Raw genomic sequence first — 21,007 nt, 5'->3', positions numbered from 1 at the left:
GATCTACAATCCGCAAAGGAGGGACACATAGTGGCACTGGAGGCTTTGGGAAACACTACTGCAGCAACCAGAGCTGGTCAAGCAGATCAAGAAAGCCATAAGCGACTATCCAGATATCAACGACAATGCTGGCACGGCCACCTCCATCCTTTTGGACGCGTTGAAGGCAGTCATCAGGGGAGTGCCAATGGCTCTCTCAGCAGCCGAAATTCATCAGCGGAAGATCAAAAAGGCAGAGCTCCTGAAACAAATTCGAGAATTGGAGCTCATCCATCACTGCTCCGGAGCCCACGGGGTATGGCGCAAGCTGAAGACTGTACGAAAGCAGCTGGCAAGCCTAGATCTGGACAGAGTGGAATATACACTCTTACGCCTGAAACATTCCTTCTACGTGAACGGGAATAAAAGTGGTAAACTCCTCGCCACCAAGCCGAGCAACAGGCCAACGGAGTGAACTACCTCCTGTCAGAAGAAGGGGACATACTCGAAGGCGGTGCTCAGATGGCAGCCCGCTTTAGAGAATTCTACGCGGCCCTGTACTCGGGTAAACCTGTTCCCCCTGAGGCTATACCGTGATACCTCCACAATGCTGCTATGACCCGCTTAATTAATACCCAGGCTGTCTCCCTTGACTACCCTATCCAGATCAAAGAGGTCATCTCTGCCATGTTTAGGCAGAAACCGTTGAAATCTCTGGGCCCGGATGGGCTCTCTTCGGGTTTTTACAAACCTTCTGCTGAGAGCTAGCCTCAGTTCTTACTCGGCTCTTCAATACAGTAAAAAACTCAGCCACTCTCCCAGCCTCGATGCTTGAGGTGACTATAGTTGTCATCCCTAAGCCATGGAAAGACAAACACTTGTGCGCTAATTATCGTCTTATCTTACTTCTGAATGTGGATGCGAAATTGTTCACAGGAATCCTAGCATCCTGCCTTAACCCCCTCTTGCAGGGCCTCATAAGCCCCGATCAACTGGGATTAGTCCTGCAGAAACAATGCGTGGGCAATACCAAAAGGTTCCTACATATCATAGACAAAGCTCAATGTAGGGAAGGGTCCAGTATGCTGCTTTCAGTGGACGTGGAAAAGACACGGCAGCAGGTCTAAAGCGACTCCCTTACCCTTCCTTGAATTACGTTGTCCTTCTTTTGTTGTACCCTATGTCCCTTGTCTATAGACATTGCCCTACGACCTCTTGTGGTCACTGTGATACACTCATCTGTCTCTTCCTTTGCTGTTGGGTACTAGACACTGTACTGTTGGCAACTACCTTTTCTTGACGCACAAGCACTGCTTTGTTTGTATGCTTAAAATGTGCAAAATGTTAATAAAAAGATGTACAAAAAAATAAAATTAGTGGACGCAGAGAATGCCTTCTACCGGGTCCACTGGCCCTTCTTGAAAGCAACACTGATACACTTTGGGTTTGAGGAGAGATTTCGATCCTGGGTCCTCAGCGGTAACAAGTCTCTGGTGGCTTCCGTGTGGGTGAATGGACATGGCTCTGAGTACTTCCCAATATGCCATGGCACAAGACAGGGCTGCCCTCTCCCACCTCTTCTATTCACTCTCTACATCGAGCCTTTCGCGCAGCGAGTGACCGATCACCACAGGATCCAGGGAATTCCCCTATGCGGGGAGGTGCACCAGATTACTATATACGCAGACAATGTAATGGTCATGCTATACAACCCCTGTGAGAGTCCGCCCCACTTTCTAAAAAAGCTCAAGGAGGTCAGGAAGGTATCTGGGTTTCAAATGAAGCTCCATAAGTCCTCACGGTCCCTCCTACTGCAGTAGAGGTCTTGAAACGGACCTACACAATCTGCTGGGCGACTTAGTCATCCAATACCTAGGAGTCCAGCTCTGCCCGACACTGGAGAGAATTAACATTCTAAAATACGTAGCACTAATGAAAAGAGTAAACACTGAACTGTTGGCGGTATTACCTGCTGTCCTTGCTGGACTGTGTCGTGGCTGCAAAGATGACCACCCTGCCCAAGATTCTTTTCTTATTCCATGCACGACCCTTGACACCCCCGGCAGGCACGATTTCGGCCCTACATGCTGCACTTCCTCACATTCTCTGGGTGGGCAAATGCCCCAGAATGAGCAAAGAGTGAAGCTGGCTTCCAATAGCAGAGGGAGGGCTTGGAATACCTTGCCTGCCCTGTTATTACCAAGCCGCCCAATGTCAATACCTAGTGGAATGGTCTAGAGCGGAGTCACAGAAACACTGGCTGTTCATGGACAGAGCCATAGCAGGGACCTCGTTGGAGAAAGTTCCATTCCCCCTGTGGGTGCACTGAGCACCCAGCCTCTAATCTCACCAGTCACAAATTCCTTTTTGAAGGCGTGGGATGGGTGCACTCGCTGGAGAAGACTGACCACATTTCCTTCTCCCCTATCACCGGTCATTGACAACCCCGAATTTACAGCTGGCACCTGGTCATCTTTCCGGGCGTGGCAGGAAGCAATCTGCAAAGCAGCAGGGCACTTTTTCGACCGAGCTGGCCCTATTCCCTTTGACACCCTAAAGAAAGACCACGCCATTCCCGAAGACTAACATTTCCGATACCTCCAAATTATACACTGGCTAATGCACCTATCAGTCTGGCAGGGAGCGGAGCGATTATTGACACCTTATGAGAAGTGGCTCTTAGGCAAACAATCAGACAAACGCCTTATTTTGGACCTATACGCTCTTCTGCGGCCCGCGCCGACCATAGACAAATTCCCGGCACAGAAGCAATGGGAAACAGAGTTAGGGCGCCAACTCTTGCAGAAAGGGTGACACGAAATAAAGCGAGGCACACCACCTATAACATGTCGCGCACTGAAACTGTCATAAAAAATCCCCTCTTACTGGTACCTAACTCCAGTGCGGCTTCTTCGGGGGAACCCATCCCATCGTGACAACTGCTGGTGCCAGTGTAGGGCGAAGGGCATGCACACCCACATAGTCTGGGACTGCCCAAAGATTACAGCATTCTGGACCTCGGTACTGGATGATATTAATACCCACTTCTCCACTCAGATCCCTAGATTTCCGTGGTATACCTTGCTCGGCCTCCCAAACCCTCTCAACTACCCTCACTGCTCACTCAGGGGGCGCCAGATATGTACAGCGCTGGGGGCCACCCATCAGACAGTTATAGCACTTTGGGGGTCTGCCACCCTTCCGACCAACACAGCATGGTTACAACGCCTCTGGGGCATACTAGGGATGGAAAAACTCACACTAACGTTCACATCTTGAAGTAACACTTTTAGAACTACATGGCGTCCCTTCAATGCCATGCTAACTCAGGAATTCAGAGAGCTGTTCTAGTCCCCGCTACTTGCAACTACTGAGACTGATCTAGACCCAGATGGTAGTGAGGAGAGCTTCTGAAAGCAACCCATAACCAGAACCCCTGACACCACACAGACTTTGGTACTGGAGAACAGGGGTCATTTAGAGGTCCTCACCGATGGTATTTGATTACTGTCTTCCACAATGGAGGTTGTTATTTGTAAATGATTGTTAGACCTGGCATCCTTGGCGTGGTTTCCCCGGACTTTTTGATCTCCACCTCCTATGTTTTTGACTCTATGCTGGATTACGTTTTGCTGGTTTAGATGCTTTGGGCACTTTGCCACTGCTGATCAGTGCCAAGGGGCAAGTGCTCATGGTAGGGCCTGTACAGATGTAAGGGACATGCTGCATTAGTGGAATATTGCCAAAATCGTTTTTCACTGTAGCAAGGCTCCCCTGCCCATAGGACAGAATGAGGAGGGGTGGGGGCCAATGGGTACCTGCCTATCTTCCCCCAGGAACAAGATAGAAAATCCAAACCTGGTTTCTCTGGATTCAGAAATCCATAATACATCTTTTAGCATAGGTGGTTTTTAAATGTTGTATCTGAAAATAGCACTTTTAGAAAGTGGCTAATTTCTTGTCCAGTCTGCCTGTGGGTCTGCCTGGGTGTGCGAGTTAGAGGGAGTGTGACAGGGTCTGGGAAAGCTCCAGCAGTGGGATGATAGCTGGCTGTCCCTGAAGGTTAGAGGGAGGAGTGGTGCTAGGCTGTGCCCTGCCTTTGCGATACCGGCTCCCCTGTCGGCTGGATGACGGATGTCCCTGTCTCCCTGCTTCAAAGGAAGATTCCCCAGGACGGAGAGACTCCTGCCGCCAGAGCCTGGACAAGGGCGACCCGTGCTTAAATCACCAAACCTCAAAGGCATCAAAGACTATTTTCTGTATAAAGGAAAGACCCGTGTACATTAGAATCAGACTACTTCTGGCTGAAGAGGAGAATACCTGCTGAAGAGGACACCGTAAGAAGACCCCAGGAACAGTGCTGCCATTGCTGTGTGTCTGGAAGCTGACCTGCTGTCTTGTCTTGTCCTGCCTAAGAGGGACCGCTGGGACTGTGCTGTGTGCTTTGCCCCCCCTCCTACCAAGAAGAACTCTCCAAGGGCTAGAAGAAGAGCTAGCCTCCTGGCCCCAGAGTCCAGGGACAAAGAAACTCGGCCGTGGTCATCGCCTCCCCCCCCCTCCTGGCTGTGTGCGGGGGAATGCTGTGGGGGTGACTTGCATTTGCCGAGAGAGAGGGTGCTGCGGGGGCTCGTATCCTCTCTCCCCAAGCTCGAACTTCAGACAGCATTGCCAGAGTTCAGGAGGCCGCCCTCCTGCCACTAAACAGGAGCGCCGTGGGCCCCTGACTCTGCCCGAGAAAACCCGGCGTCCCCCGGTGCCCCCACCATCGAGATCTGCAAGGCACCGGGAGCCGAGAAGAAGAGGGGAGGCTCGCCCCAAATCGCCGCGCTGGGATTGGATAGCGGGCTCTGACCTCACGGCTGGGATTCCCTAAAGCCGCGCTGTGGTTGGCTGGCGGCCCGTCGCGTCATCGGCAAGCCGCGTAGGGATTGGCTGGCAGCCCGCGGCGTCACCGGCAAGCCGCGCAGGGATTGGCTGGCGGCTTCTGCCTCACACCGAGAAGGAGCGTGGATTGCCCCAGCGAGCGAGGAGGAATACCAGCCCCCCGAGACCCGTGAGCCGAACAGCCTGCAGCTTCCCCCCCCCCCCAGGTAACGCTCGAGTGTGGGACGAGTGCGAGCGCGTCCACCTGGGGGGAGAGGGAGGCCCGGTGTGTGTGCCTCGCCCGCGTCAGCCGGCGAGGGAATCTTCTACAGCCAAACTCCTCCCTGCACCCTCGTACTGGCACCAGAGTGAAGGGCGGTACCGGGGAAGAGGACTCTATCGTTGTCACGGGGCAGTGCCTCTTCTGTGTATCTAACCACCGGATCCCCCTGAAGAGCGGGGCAGTCCTCTGACCATTAAAGACTGATCGGGGGGGATACTGAGGTGCCCAAGTTTTTGGCAATAGACTCTTTTTACCGTGTAAGAACACTTTCCACAAGAGAAGCCTATGTCATGTTGGTTTATGTCCGTTTTTAAGTCTGCCTCACAATATCAGACCTGTGTGGTGTCTGTTTGTGGAGTTCATTATTAATTACTGAGGGTGTTGGTGCAAACACTTTACAAATTGCCCTGGAGATAAGCCTGTCTGCTCTGCCAAGCTACCAAGGGGGTGAGCATGGATTATCTTTTGACGTACATCCACCTTGCCTTGACTAGAGGAGAGGGTCCCTAGTTGGTCAGAGGCCGTGGCCCTACCAAGTATGGACCCCCAATTCTAACATTGGTGGCAGCGGTGGGATGAGGACGTGTGTTTGCGCCTGACCTACAGTGACTGGTGAGCACCACTAGTTTAGGTCAGACCTACATAACCACATACCGAATTATTTTTGGTTCTTGGTCCTATTTTTTAATTTCCTTGAAGCGCCATGTTACAGTCCAGGAAGGCACTCAGTGAAAAGGTGCCCAGTGAGAAGGCACCAAGTGAGAAGGAAGACAGTATCAAGGGAGAAGTGGATTTTAACATTGAGGATCTGTATTCCTACCACAAGGATGCTTTCAGGAAGTACTGCAGAGAGTTTGGGTGCCCCATCAAAAGCAGCTCTAGAAAGGACGAGCTGCAGGACGCCTTAAAGGTCTGGTGGGAGGCTAAAGAGGCAGCGGGGACAGGTGCTGAAGAAACGGAGAATCCACAAAGGAATGGCTTTGGGTCATATGATCTACCGCTGAACAGATCACCCGCAAAGGCGGGCAGCAACCATTCCAGCAGGGGTCTCTCCCCGGAGGAAATTCAAGAGAACCAGAGAGCGCGAGAACATGAGCTGGAAGTCCTGAGGCTCAAGGCCCAGATGGAAGAAAAGAAGTTACTTCTGGCCCATGAGGTGAGCATGAGAGAACTGGATCTAAAAGCTAAACAGTGGGAGTCCGGTTCGAATGGTGGCAGCGCACAGCCAGTGCATGGGCCTAGGGTATACCTCCCCAAGGACATAGTCCAGAATTTTCAGAGGGGGGAGGATATCTATGCATGGTTCACAGCCTATGAGATTGCTCTTAAGATGGGTAAGGTGCCTATGGAGGATTGGGGGGCGGGCTTGTGGAAACATTTTGAGGCTTCTGGGAGGGACGTCCTCTCACCCTTAGAATTGACAGGCAAGATGACCTATCCCCACATGAAGGAGGCCCTATGCCTCAGGTATGGGCTTACCCCAGAGCAGTATAGACAGAAGTTTAGGAACTTTAAAAAGTTAGAGTCCAGTACATGGGTGGAGTGTGTGAACCTGTATACGCGTGCATTGGAAGGTTGGGTGAAGGGCAGCAAGGCAACTGATTATGAGGGGTTGTTCCATTTAATTAGTTGGGAGCACTTGAGCAGTCTATGTGTTCCAGAGCTGCGCCAGCATCTTTTGGATAGTAAGTTAACTGATCCCAGGGAGCTTGCTAAGGAGGCGGACCGCTGGACCAGCACCAGGGTCCACAAAGGGATCGTGGGTACCACAGCCAAAGTTGGACAGGGTCCCCAGCAGAAGAGTGGGGGGGACACAGGTAACAAGAAGGAGTTCCCTAAAGGACCCCAAAACAGTTCAGCCGGAAAGGAGTCCCCATCCCCCCAGTCTCAGGCACCACCACCCCCTAAGGGTGGGCGTACCTTTCAAGGTCCCATTAGGTGTTACAACTGCAATGGGAATGGTCACATTACCCTTAGGTGCCCCAAGAAGTCCCCAGCATCCCCTGTTGCTCCCAAACCGGGTTTGAAGAGTGTAACCTTGGGGGAGGAGTTAGTACCTAGTGGGGAGGAGGAGCTGGCAGTGATGACCCTGGTCTCTTTAGGGGACCAAGAGATGGTCCAGGAAACCTACCTGCCTGAAAACACTAAAAAGTACAGGCAGTGGGTGACCATCAACGGGAGGAAGGTGGAGGCTCTCAGAGATACGGGAGCCAGTGTGACATCTGTCAGGTGTCAGTGGGTCTCTGAGGAGCAGGTTATCCCAGATGTGTTACACCCCGTAGTGTCAGCTGACAACTCTGTGCGCCGCTGCAAAGTGGCGCAAGTTCCCTTTAAGTGGGGGGGTCTCAGGTCCCTTGAGAGCTGTTGTGAGGCCTTCCATGCCGGTAGACTGTCTGCTAGGCAATGATCTGGAGAGTTCCCCCTGGAGGGAGGTGGAACACCAGGTGCATCTGGAGATGTTGGGTTGGCCTGAGTGGGCTTGTGCGACCACTCGGGCCCTGGCCACCAGTAAGGGTGGTAAAGCAGACTTGGAGCCTGAAACAGTGGCCCAGGTACCTGCCCAGAGGAGGAAGGGCAGGGGGCGTGGGAAACCAGCCCCGGCCGTTCCCACGGTCCAGGAGGAAGCAGACCCGGAGGGGGATGCTCTGGTACCTACAGGGGAACAGGTAGCCGAACTGGGAGACTTGCCTGAGCTGACCCATTGGCAGCAAGAAGGGGGTCCCTCCAGGGAGGAGTTCTGCAAGGCGCAGACGGAGTGCCCTTCTCTTATTGGTATGCGGCAACAGGCTGCAGGTGGAGAGTCCCAACACCATCTCATTTACTGGGAAGATGGGTTGTTGTATAGTGAGCCTAGGGTCATTGAGCCCGGTGCAGCCCGTGTGCTGGTGGTACCCGAGCGCTTCAGGACCTTCTTACTGGGTCTGGCTCATGACGTGCCTCTCGCAGGACATCTGGGGCAAGACAAGACCTTTCAACGGCTTGTCACCCACTTTTACTGGCCCCAGATGAAGAAGCACGTGGGAACTTTTTGTAGGACTTGTCAGACTTGCCAGGCCAGTGGCAAGAGTGGAGGAAGGTGCAAGGCACCCCTCCAACCCTTTCCCGTGGTTAGCACCCCTTTTGAGCGGGTGGGCATAGACATTGTGGGGCCGCTGGAACCCAAGACCGCCCTAGGCAACAGGTTCATCCTGGTCTTGGTGGACCATGCCACCCGGTACCCGGAAGCTGTCCCTCTCCGGACAATCACAGCCCCTGTGGTGGGCCGTGCATTGATGGGGATCTTCTCCCGTGTGGGATTTCCCAGGGAGGTGGTATCCGACAGGGGGACCAACTTCATCTCTAAGTACATGAAGTCGTTGTGGGAGGAGTGTGGGGTGACTTATAAGTTCACCACTCCTTACCACCCTCAAGGGAATGGTCTGGTGGAGAGATTCAACCGGACCCTCAAAGGCATGATAATGGGCCTCACAGAGCCCATGAGGCGGAAGTGGGACGTCTTCCTACCCTGCCTGTTGTTTGCCTATAGAGAGGTGCCCCAGAAGTCTTTAGGGTTCAGTCCCTTTGAGCTTCTGTACGGTCACCCTGTGAGAGGACCTCTGAGTCTGGTGAAGGAGGGTTGGGAGAAATCCCATGGTAAGACCCCTCAGGATGTGTTCAGCTATGTGCTGGCCTTCCGCAACCAGACTCAACGCTTCAGGAAACTCGCTCAGGCGAACCTAGAAGCCAGCCAGGAAGAAATGAAACGATGGTATGACCAGAATGCCACTCTGGTCGAATTTCAACCTGGGCAGAAGGTGTGGGTGATGGCACCAGTGGAGCCTTGTGCGCTCCAAGATAAGTGGACTGGGCCGTATGAGGTGGTGGAGCGCAAGAGCGATGTGACCTACCTGGTTAACTTTCAGTCTCCCAGGAACCCTTTCAGGGTCCTGCATGTGAACCGCCTCAAACCACACTTTGAGAGGTCGGATGTCACAATGCTCCTTGCTACAGATGATGGGATGGAGGAGGAGAGTGATCCTCTTCCTGACCTCCTGGCAGCCAAGGAACAAGATGGGTCAGTGGATGGAGTGGTTCTCTCCCCCACCCTGACCCCAGAGCAGCAGAGAGACTGTCGCCAGGTGTTGGGTCAGTTTGCATCCCTGTTTTCCCTGACCCCAGGAGTCACCAATTGGTGCGTCCATGATGTGGACACTGGAGATAGCCCCCCTGTGAAACAGAAATTTTACAGGGTCGCTGATAAAGTCAGGGTCAGCATCAAGGAAGAGGTTTCCAAGGTGTTGGCGCTAGGGGTGATTGAGCCATCCAGCAGCCCGTGGGCTAGTCCGGTGGTCTTAGTACCAAAGGCTGCTGCACCCGGTGCCACCCCAGAACTCAGGTTTTGTGTGGACTACCGAGGGCTCAATGCGGTCACCAAGACTGACGCACACCCCATCCCCCGAGCTGATGAGCTTGTGGATCGGCTGGGGACTGCCAAGTATCTCAGTACATTTGATTTGACTTCAGGGTACTGGCAGATTGCCCTAAATGAGGGGGCAAAGGAGAGGTCGGCGTTTTCAACCCCAGAGGGGCACTTCCAGTTCAGAGTCATGCCCTTTGGTTTGAAAAACACCCCTGCCACCTTCCAGCGACTGGTCAACCGGGTATTGTCCGGACTGGGGCAATTCAGCGCCGCGTACCTGGATGACATTGCTGTGTTCAGCTCCCTTTGGGAGGAACACCTGCAACACCTCTGGGAAGTGTTGAAAGCTCTGCAGAATGCAGGCCTCACTATCAAGGCCAGTAAGTGCCAGATAGGGCAGGGATCTGTGGTGTACTTGGGACACCAGGTAGGGAGCGGCCAGGTGGCGCCCCTACAGGCAAAGATTGATACCGTTCTGGATTGGGAGCCCCCCAAGACCCAGACAGAGGTGAGAGCCTTCTTGGGCCTCACCGGGTATTACAGGAGGTTTGTCAAGGGGTATGGCACCATTGTGGCACCCTTGACGGGGCTGACTTCTAACAAACAGCCCAAAAAGGTGATCTGGACTGATGCCTGTCAGACAGCATTTGAAACCCTGAAAGCTGCCATGTGCACCGCACCCGTGCTCAGGGCACCTGATTTCTCCAAGGAATTTGTAGTGCAGACAGACGCTTCAGAGCATGGGGTGGGAGCCGTGCTCTCCCAACTGAATGATGAGGGCGGGGACCAACCTGTAGTCTTTATTAGTAGGAGGCTACTCCCCCGGGAACAGAAGTGGAGTGCAATTGAAAGGGAAGCTTTTGCCGTGGTCTGGGCGCTGAAGAAGCTAAGACCCTATTTGTTTGGGACTCACTTCCGGGTTCAGACAGACCACAGGCCCCTCAGATGGTTAATGCAGATGAGGGGAGAAAACCCAAAACTGTTGAGGTGGTCAATCTCCCTACAGGGAATGGACTTTACGGTGGAACACCGCCCTGGCACAGAACACGCCAATGCGGACGGTCTTTCCAGATTTTTCCGCCTTAGTGATGAGAACTCCCAAGGCGTTGGGAAGTTCCCCTCACTTTCAGCTGGAGGGGACACGTGTTAGACCTGGCATCATTGGCGTGGTTTCCCCTGACTTTTTGATCTCTACCTCCTATGTTTTTGACTCTATGATGGATTACGTTTTGCTGGTTTAGATGCTTTGGGCACTTTGCCACTGCTGATCAGTGCCAAGGGGCAAGTGCTCATAGTAGGGCCTGTACAGATGTAAGGGACATGCTGCAATAGTGGATTATTGCCAAATTCGTTTTTCACTGTAGCAAAGCTCCCCTGCCCATAGGACAGAATGAGGAGGGGTGGGGGCCCATGGGTACCTGCCTATCTTCCCCCAGGAACAAGATAGAAAATCCAAACCTGGTTTCTCTGGATTCAGAAATCCATAATACATCTTTTAGCATAGGTGGTTTTTAAATGTTGTATCTGAAAATAGCACTTTTAAAAAGTGGCTAATTTCTTGTCCAGTCTGCCTGTGGGTCTGCCTGGGTGTGCGAGTTAGAGGGAGTGTGACAGGGTCTGGGAAAGCTCCAGCAGTGGGATGATAGCTGGCTGTCCCTGAAGGTTAGAGGGAGGGGTGGTGCTGGGCTGTGCCCTGCCTTTGCGATACCGGCTCCCCTGTCGGCTGGATGACGGATGTCCCTGTCTCCCTGCTTCAAAGGAAGATTCCCCAGGACGGAGAGACTCCTGCCGCCAGAGCCTGGACAAGGGCGACCCGTGCTTAAATCACCAAACCTCAAAGGCATCAAAGACTATTTTCTGTATAAAGGAAAGACCCGTGTACATTAGAATCAGACTACTTCTGGCTGAAGAGGAGAATCCCTGCTGAAGAGGACACCGTAAGAAGACCCCAGGAACAGTGCTGCCATTGCTGTGTGTCTGGATGGAAGCTGACCTGCTGTCTTGTCTTGTCTTGTCCTGCCTAAGAGGGACCGTTGGGACTGTGCTGTGTGCTTTGCCCCCCTCCTACCAAGAAGAACTCTCCAAGGGCTAGAAGAAGAGCTAGCCTCCTGGCCCCAGAGTCCAGGGACAAAGAAACTCTGCCGTGGTCATCGCCTTTCCCCCCACTCCTGGCTGTGTGCGGGGGAATGCTGTGGGGGTGACTTGCATTTGCCGAGAGAGAGGGTGCTGCGGGAGCTCGTGGGCTCGTATCCTTTCTCCCCAAGCTCGAACTTCAGACAGCATCGCCAGAGTTCAGGAGGCCGCCCTCCTGCCACTAAACAGGAGCGCCGTGGGCCCCTGACTCTGCCCGAGAAAACCCGGCGTCCCCCGGTGCCCCCACCATCGAGATCTGCAAGGCACCGGGAGCCGAGAAGAAGAGGGGAGGCTCGCCCCAAATCGCCGCGCTGGGATTGGATAGCGGGCTCTGACCTCACGGCTGGGATTCCCTAAAGCCGCGCTGTGGTTGGCTGGCGGCCCGCCGCGTCACCGGCAAGCCGCGTAGGGATTGGCTGGCAGCCCGCGGCGTCACCGGCAAGCCGCGCAGGGATTGGCTGGCGGCTTCTGCCTCACACCGAGAAGGAGCGTGGATTGCCCCAGCGAGCGAGGAGGAATACCAGCCCCCCGAGACCCGGGAGCCGAACAGCCTGCAGCTTTCCCCCTCAGGTAACGCTCGAGTGTGGGACGAGTGCGAGCGCGTCCACCTGGGGGGAGAGGGAGGCCCGGTGTGTGTGCCTCGCCCGCGTCAGCCGGCGAGGGAATCTTCTACAGCCAAACTCCTCCCTGCACCCTCGTACTGGCACCAGAGTGAAGGGCGGAACCGGGGAAGAGGACTCTATCGTTGTCACGGGGCAGTGCCTCTTCTGTGTATCTAACCACCGGATCCCCCTGAAGAGCGGGGCAGTCCTCTGACCATTAAAGACTGATCAGGGGGGATACTGAGGTGCCCAAGTTTTTGGCAATAGACTCTTTTTACCGTGTAAGAACACTTTCCACAAGAGAAGCCTATGTCATGTTGGTTTATGTCCGTTTTTAAGTCTGCCTCACAATATATAAAAATATTATTTTTATATCAAACCTGTGTGGTGTCCGTTTGTGGAGTTCATTATTAATTACTGAGGGTGTTGGTGCAAACACTTTACACATTGCCCTGGAGATAAGCCTGTCTGCTCTGCCAAGCTACCAAGGGGGTGAGCAGGGATTATCTTTTGAAGTACATCCACCTTGCCTTGACTAGAGAAGAGGGTCCCTAGTTGGTCAGAGGCCGTGGCCCTACCAAGTATGGACCCCCAATTCTAACAATGATAATGTACACAATTACAATTTGCTAACAGTATTGTGATGGAAGAACCATTACACTTATGCTTATGCTATTGCACAATTGTACTTTCTGTAGAACTTAAGAACTGTAATAAAATATATAAAATTGTGTTTCAAAAACAAAAAAACGGGGAGGGTGTTTTGAGGCTGGGGGCGGAGTTTTTTTCTTCTTCCATTTCTTTGTCCTTTAATTGGGTTGAAAAGTCGCACTATTTACCCATGATACAGAGGGGGTTACCTCTAGCACCAAGAATTGTTAACGTGTTGTGCAAGATGTGACAATAAACAGATTTAAACAATAATTCTTCCTTTTTAGGAGCCGCTGAGTCAGAGCGCATGCGCTGTCGGAGAGACTTTAGTAGGTGAGTTTTCAAAGTGCTGCTGGCTGGCGACAAGCTTGGGTACACGCGAGCGTGCACGCGCGAACCGCCAGCCTTCAGCGCCATCTGTCTTTCCTCTTGCTTGCTCCCTGCCTCCGCCCCTCCCCCGCCTTCGCGCTTACAAGCGTTCGGGATTCTCCCAGTGGGTGGATCTCCGTCAGTCAATATCACGCCCACCTTACATTTCTCTTCCATTGCTGCCTCAACGTGTTTTCTCTTTCCACAAACTCGATGCAACTACACAACACACACACACAAACACATCACACACCCACAACCACACACACAACCAACACACCCACAACCACACACACAACCACACACACAACCACACACACAACCACGCACACACACTCACACAACCACACACACAACCACACACACCCACAACCACACACAACCACCCAACCACACACACAACCACACCTAACCACACACAACACCAAACACACACAACCACGCACACACACAACCACACACACACAACCACAACCACACACACAACCACACAACCACCCAAACACACACCCAAACACACACCCAAACACACAACCACACCCACATCCACACATACAACCACACACACACACACACAACCACACACACATAACCACACACACAACCACACCCACACACACAACCACACACACAACCACACACAACCACGCACATGCACACAACCACGCACACAACCACGCACACAACCACGCACACACAACCACACACACAACCACACCCAACCACAAACACAACCACACACAACCACACACCCAACCACACACACAACCACACACACAACCACACACCCACAACCACACACAACCACACACACAACCACCCAAACACACACCCAACCACACACCCACAACCACATCCACACATACAACCACACACACACATAACCACACACACAAACACACACACAACCACACACAACCACACAACCACACACCCACCACAACCACACATACAACCACACACACACTCACACAACCACACACACACAACCACACACACAAATACACACACACACAACCACACACAACCACAAACACAACCACAAACACAACCACAAACACAACACACACACAACCACCAACACAACCACACACAAAACCACACACACACACAACCACACACACACACAACCACACAGACGCACACACACAACCCCACACACACATAACCACACATACAAACACACACACCCACACACACATAACCACACACACAAACACACACAACCACACACACACAACCACACACACAGCCACAACCACACACACACAACCAACCACACACAACCACCATGGCACTCAACCTTCATCTCCCTGGCACTCACCCTTCATCACAGGTCCTAAGAACACACAGGACTTTACTCCCCATATTTCTACCTCTAACCATATTCCAGGCATGTCTTTACCAATATTTGGTTTAAAAAGTGGGCTATTGACTACACGTTAGCATGTTGGCAGACATATTGAGCAAAATCTTGGTGGGTATCCCAGAATATGTAACTGAAGAAAGATTTCCTCTACCTGGCCCAGGTATGAAATAATCTAAATACTTAAAAATGGAAATTATTTCGATTTGCATTCCAAAGCTCTGTTAATTGTTTTGCACAAATATCAGCCTAAACAATGACTACGCAACACATACACACACCACGAGATGAACTGAAGTGAGCGCCTAAATAATGTGCAGTTTTACTAGTACACTCACCCTGTGTCTCATGGTTAAAAGAATGTAAGGTGGTTGCCTACAGGCTTCTGGCAGACCTTCATCTCGCTGAGATATCGCCACCAGGTGTGTTTATGACCCTAATGACGGCGCTTCTTGAAGACGGACAATGATAAAATAATTGAGATTTCAGTGGATGATGGCTTAAGCAATACAATGAAGGTGGTGCTTGTTTTAACAAGCATTTGCAATGCAATAGGTCTTGCATTATTAAAGTTTGAGCTATTGGTGTTGCATTATTATTAGCAATGCCAATAGCTCAAACTTTAATAATGCGCGACCTATTGCATAGCAAATGTTTTTTCTTTACATCCTTAGGAGGGAACAATGGTTTTTTAGGTCTCGCCTGTCGATGCGCATGCGCATCGAGCAAGGCGAGAGTATTGGCACTTATCCGCTCTTTATCCACACTGCAAGGAATCGTGGCGATTCCTTGCAGTGCACGAGAAATTTAAGCTCAATGCGCATGCGCATTGAGCTTAAATGCGCGTGCACATGCCCCCAGCCGCCTACTCTCTCTCACAGCCTCCCCCAGCTCCGCCCCTCACTACTTGATTGCACGGCCGCTAGGCCGTGCCTCCCCTACTCTCCTCCCCCCTCCTCCTTTCCTCCCCTGCCTGCCTGCCGCTAGGCCGTGCCTCCCCTACTCTCCTCCCCCCTCCTCCTCCTACTCTCCTCCCCTGCCTGCCTGCCGTGTCGCACCTCTCCCCTCTCCGCCCCCTCCCCTGCCCGCCCCCTCCCCTGCCCGCCGTGTTACGGTGAAAGGCTTGTTGCTTGTTTGCCTTCGTCTCGTTCCTCCCCCCCTTCTTTTAATTCTGTCCTTCGTTCCTTCCTTCTATCCATCTTTCACTAACTTCCATAACACTCTCCTCCTGCCCTGGATTTCCTTCCCTTCGTCCATAGCTGTTTGCTCCATTTCTCCATCGTTGACTCCCTCCTTCATTGCTATTCCAGACCTGTTCTCAGGCACGGGTTTCTTTCTTTCTGCCCTCCATCTCCTCTAATCACCCAGCTCTTCCCGTGACCTCTGCTCCTTTCAATCACGGAGAAAGCCCGCGTTACCATAACAACCTAATGCGATCACTGAGAAACAGCGGCCTCCTCTGCAGTCGCCGCCAGTTGCAGCGGCCGCCTGGGGCCTTGAGCCCTCGGAAGCGATGGCTGCCCACCCCCCTCCTCCCGCGTAGAGCCTACAACGGGAGGAACAATAGTGAGGTAAAAAGTGCATCCGAAAATGTTTAAGACATTCTGATCCTCTCAAGGGAGGCTAGGGGGTTCTTTACCTATTGTTTATTTTTAAATTACGCCAAAACATTCTTTTTAAAGAAAGATTTTCGGTTTGGCATGCAGTTCTGAGACATGGCTGTGCCAGTGACATTTTACTTCGTGGCTGCTTTCACGATTGGCGGGCCCGAGGGCTGCCCTCCAGCCCTCAACACAGCCCCCTGACCTAAAGCCTCCTGGCGAGTGCCCCATGTCCCGTATGCTCACTCCAGCACCGACGACAGTGTCAGGAATAATAATAATAATAATAATTCCTGGCTGCTCACTTCCAGCCCTCTATAATCTTGGATCAGTAGAGCAAAGAAAATATTAACTCAAAAAATCGCCGATGGGTTTGGCACAACACCTGACTCTGAAAGATTGTTCTTCAAGCAAGGTTTTACTGCATGCACTGGCAGGGCAGCCATGTAGCGGAAGAAATCATTGACAAAGCCAATGGCTTTCCTGGCTGTTGGGGCGTGAATGTTCCCTGTATGATAAACATGTTCCCCTGCCCGAGTGCCCGACTCAGTGAAAAGGCCCGGACCTTTATTTTGCCCCTGGAGTCACATTATTCTAGTCTGTGCACAGAGGCAGAGGCCTGTCCCTGACAGAGAAAGACCCAGGAACCTGCCCTGTGACCAGCAGGGTTATACCAAGCATAGCATGTTTCATGCTTTTTTCTCAGACAGGATTCCCTGGTTTTAAAAGCAATCCTGAGTTACAGGACAGTGATAATTTGAATGGGCAATCAACCTGACATTAACCTAATTGCACTCACCCTCAACCCCTCACCCTCACTCACCCTCACTCACCCTCACTCACCCTCACCCACCCTCACTCACCCTCAACCCATCACCCTCACTCACCCTCACTCACCCTCACTCACCCTCAACCCCTCACCCTCACTCACCCTCAACCCCTCACCCTCACCCCCTCACTCACCCTCAACCCCTCACCCTCACTCACCCTCACCCTCACTCACCCTCAACCCCTCACTCACCCTCACTCACCCTCAACCCCTCACCCTCAACATCAACCCCTCACCCTCACTCACACTCACCCTCACTCACCCTCACCCTCACCCTTACTCACCCTCACTCACCCTCACCCTCACTCTCACTCACCCTCAACCCCTCACCCTCACTCACCCTCACCCACCCTCACTCACCCTCACTCACCCTCAACCCCTCACCCTCACACAGTGGAATAGGTCTCGGAGCATTTGAGTTAGAGCTTTTAGAAATGTTTATGGTTTTTTTTTTTTAATTCTTTAGCATTGGCTACAGGAAACAAAAATGCTAAAGATTTACAAAAAAAACCATAAACAATTCTAAAAGCACTAACTCTAATGCTGCGAGACCTATTGCATTTCCAATGCTTGTTTGTTTTGCCTTGTCTCTTAGCAGAGGCTTCTCTTCGTTTTTCTCCACGTATGCAATCAACAATACAATATAATAATATAAGTCAATGCATTTAGAATGAAATAGAAACAATGAAATAAAACATAAAATTATTAGAAAGCCTTGAAGTACGCTTGTGAAGGCATTTCATATTTTCCCTTCACGACCCTGAACAGAAATGTGTTGCTGCTTTCATTAAAGCGCCTGAAACAACAGACCCTAAAATATGTGAGCAGCACAGAGTAAAATACATTTCAAACACTTAGAGACACTAATATTGCCATTATTGACTAAAATAACTCTTCACACTGTTTCCGCTTATTTTTAGGTTGAGCCTGGGCAGTGCATGAGCTGCTCTGCAGCATGCTGTATTGGAAAAGGCACTTGAAGCCCTGCCCACTCTCTGTCCATATTTTTCATTGGCTTATGTCATTGCTCTTGGTAAATGCGGACTTCTGATGAGTACATAGGCTTGTTAGTCCATCTTTAGTACTGCCTTGTCTTCATTTGTCACCTCCCATGAAGACTGGCCCTTTTACTTTGGTTACACGGTCTGCTTCATAAGTTGGTGAGCACTATTGTCTTTAATGCCCTTCCCCCATTCCACCCACGACATTACAGCACCCGCCCCTTTTATTTTAATAGTAATGTATTTTTATTCAAATTACAGTGCGGTCCGCTTTATAGCGGCCGCGCTTATTTAATTAATGCATATACAGTGCAGTCCACTTTCACTTTAGCAGCTGAACCTATTTACTTATTTAATTACTAGCAAAGGGCGCTTTCACTTTAGCGGCTGCGCCTATTTAATTATTTTGTTACCAGCGCGGGCCAGTTTCACTTTAGCGGCTGTGCTTATTTAATTATTTAATTAACAGCACAGGCTGATTTCAGTTTAGCAACCACGCAAAGGAACCTTTTGAAATTACTTTTTTTTTTACTTTGGGTGAAAGCGCCATATGCGTTTTACGTTTAATGTTGGCAGCACCCCTTTGTTTAGACGCTGTTCACAGTAACCTAAGTATGCGAGCGGAGTCTAAAAAAGGGGTGTGGCCACCATCATAGTGGTCTTGCATTTGCCAGAGTTTGAGCTCTAGGAGCTCGAAAAACAACAAGGCCTTTTATATATGTGTTCCTTTTAAAAACACATAAATAAAAGGCATTGTCATTTTCAATGCTAATAGCATAAACGCTTGCAAATCCGAGACCTATTGCATTGAAAATGCTTGTTATATTACAAGCAGCGACTTCCAGACTCAATCTGTCCATCTGTTCAACATTTGCAAAGAGCGCATGGTGTGAAACAGTAGAGCAAGGTGCAAATTTAATTTTTAAGATTTAGAGTTAAAATTTCATGAAAATATGCTTATTGCATGAAAAACAAGAATTGTTTAAAAGCACTGTAAATAGACTATAGGACGAAACCGATAAAAATCATTGAGATCTAAATGGAATACAGAAAATATGGATTTACAATTCACTCACTTTGCATGGAGCTGCGTGTGCACCTGAAAAAAATAAAATAAAAGCGATAAATGGCAAAAATGCATAAATTACGTCAATTTTTTCAATAATATCCTAAGATTACAGAAATGTCTATATTTTTATTATAAGGATGTGCAAAGAAAATCTTGGTTACCCAAAATAAAATGTAAGTCGCCATTATAGAGTGCCAATCTGTTATGTTCCACTCAGTCTGTTATTCACAATTACATAGTGCACAATCTGTCATAGGTATGGCATTGTGACACTTCTGATAGTCCAGAAGTCACATTTTAGATGGTTCAGACTTTTCTATTTCAAATCACAGTGTGAATTTTGTTGTGAAGATATGCTGTCATCAATGTGAAAGGCATATTTAAGTTGTTCTACTGTATGATAGTACACAGTGTGTCCTGTCGGGGGGGGGGGGGTGTTGATATCACAGTGATATACAACTATAGGATATATCTGTGCTGAGTAAAATGTGTGTATAGTGAGCTACAAAGCACAGTATTAAAACCAATATACCCTTAACTTGGAGTCAACGTGAAGCTTATATTGGTTACATGAAACAATCTAGATATCCAAAATACAGACTAATTTACATTTCAAAAATGTACATAGTAAAAAAAAAATTCAATAGCCGTAAAAACAATCTAAAATCCAAGTGGAAATAGCATTTTCAATGGATGTTTGAAGCACTGCATATAAATTGAGATAAAGCCTGCCCATCCGAAACTATTATTTACACCAGATGACCTATAAATATTTATGCATTAACAAGTGTTCTACCATGAAATCATTCATAAAACATTTTGATCAGGGAAAATAAGTGAACGGTTATCTAGTACAAAAGAATACAGTCAAGTGAACACGTACAATGAAGGATGCCGTTTTTTCAGAATTGTAATTTAACGTGTTGATGACAAGAGACTGATCATCAAGCTGTAATCATATTATAGGTGCGCCAAGTGACCGCGCAGGGAGAAGCGAAAATCAGTAAGTCTGATCAAAACATAGAAAAATAGTACAAGTATAGATAAGTATTTATAGTATGTACATTGGGCCCATACCCATAGAGTTTTTGATCAAAACAAAAACAATGAAAATGAGTATTTCAATTTGGGTATGGAGCAAAAGAGATTTCATTTGTATTTCGAGGAGATGCACATGCTCACAAATGGTGCTATTTAGCAAGTCGTGATCGTTCAGCCATTTTATTCCTACAGGACACTTCTGAAAGAATCCACTAAGAAAACTCTGTATTTTTAACGATGTCCCTGATTTATTTGGTGAGGTGACTACCTTATGTTTGTCCTGATGAACACCCCGGGAGATTAACCTTAATCGGGGTTGAAACATCGACACTATATGGGCCTACTTATATGGGCCTACCTACAGCATTGATTGCTGGATACCCAAATTCAAATGCTAATTTTCATTGTATTTGTATTGATCAAAAACCTCAGTGGGTATGAGTCCAATATACACACTGTAAATACTTGTCTATACTTTTCCTATGTTTTGCTAAGGCTCACTGATTTTCACTTCCTACTATGCCGCCACTTGGAGCACCTTTAGTATGATTACAACTTGATGATCAGTCTCTTGAAATGAACACTTCGAATAACAAAACTGAAACATCGGCATCCTTCGTTGTACATGTTTCCTTGACTGGGCTTAATTCGCTTCATGCATTCTTTCGTTCTAGATTACCCTTGACTTATTTTTTTCTTGTCAAAATGTTTTATCAATGATTTTAGTATGAACAACACAGGTAACCGAGGATCTAGACAGAATCAAGACAGTTATCGGTTTGCCCTCCATCACGATGAGATGAGGGTATGAATTACCAGAG

General features: G+C 49.9%; 1 protein-coding gene across 1 annotated transcript in view; it reads right to left on the bottom strand.

The window, feature by feature from the left end:
* RMP24 (ribonuclease MRP subunit p24) overlaps nt 1–21,007 on the bottom strand; it is a 254,804-nt gene that overhangs the window by 172,546 nt on the left and 61,251 nt on the right. The window contains exon 2 of the mRNA XM_078685722.1: nt 19,153–19,175. Within this exon, the coding sequence (XP_078541848.1) occupies nt 19,153–19,175 (23 nt within the window). The remainder of the gene's footprint in view (nt 1–19,152; nt 19,176–21,007) is intronic.

The sequence above is a fragment of the Lissotriton helveticus genome, chromosome 4_1, assembly GCF_964261635.1.
Source record: "Lissotriton helveticus chromosome 4_1, aLisHel1.1, whole genome shotgun sequence".
NCBI lineage: Eukaryota > Metazoa > Chordata > Amphibia > Caudata > Salamandridae > Lissotriton > Lissotriton helveticus.
This window is presented reverse-complemented; position numbering and strand designations above follow the sequence as displayed.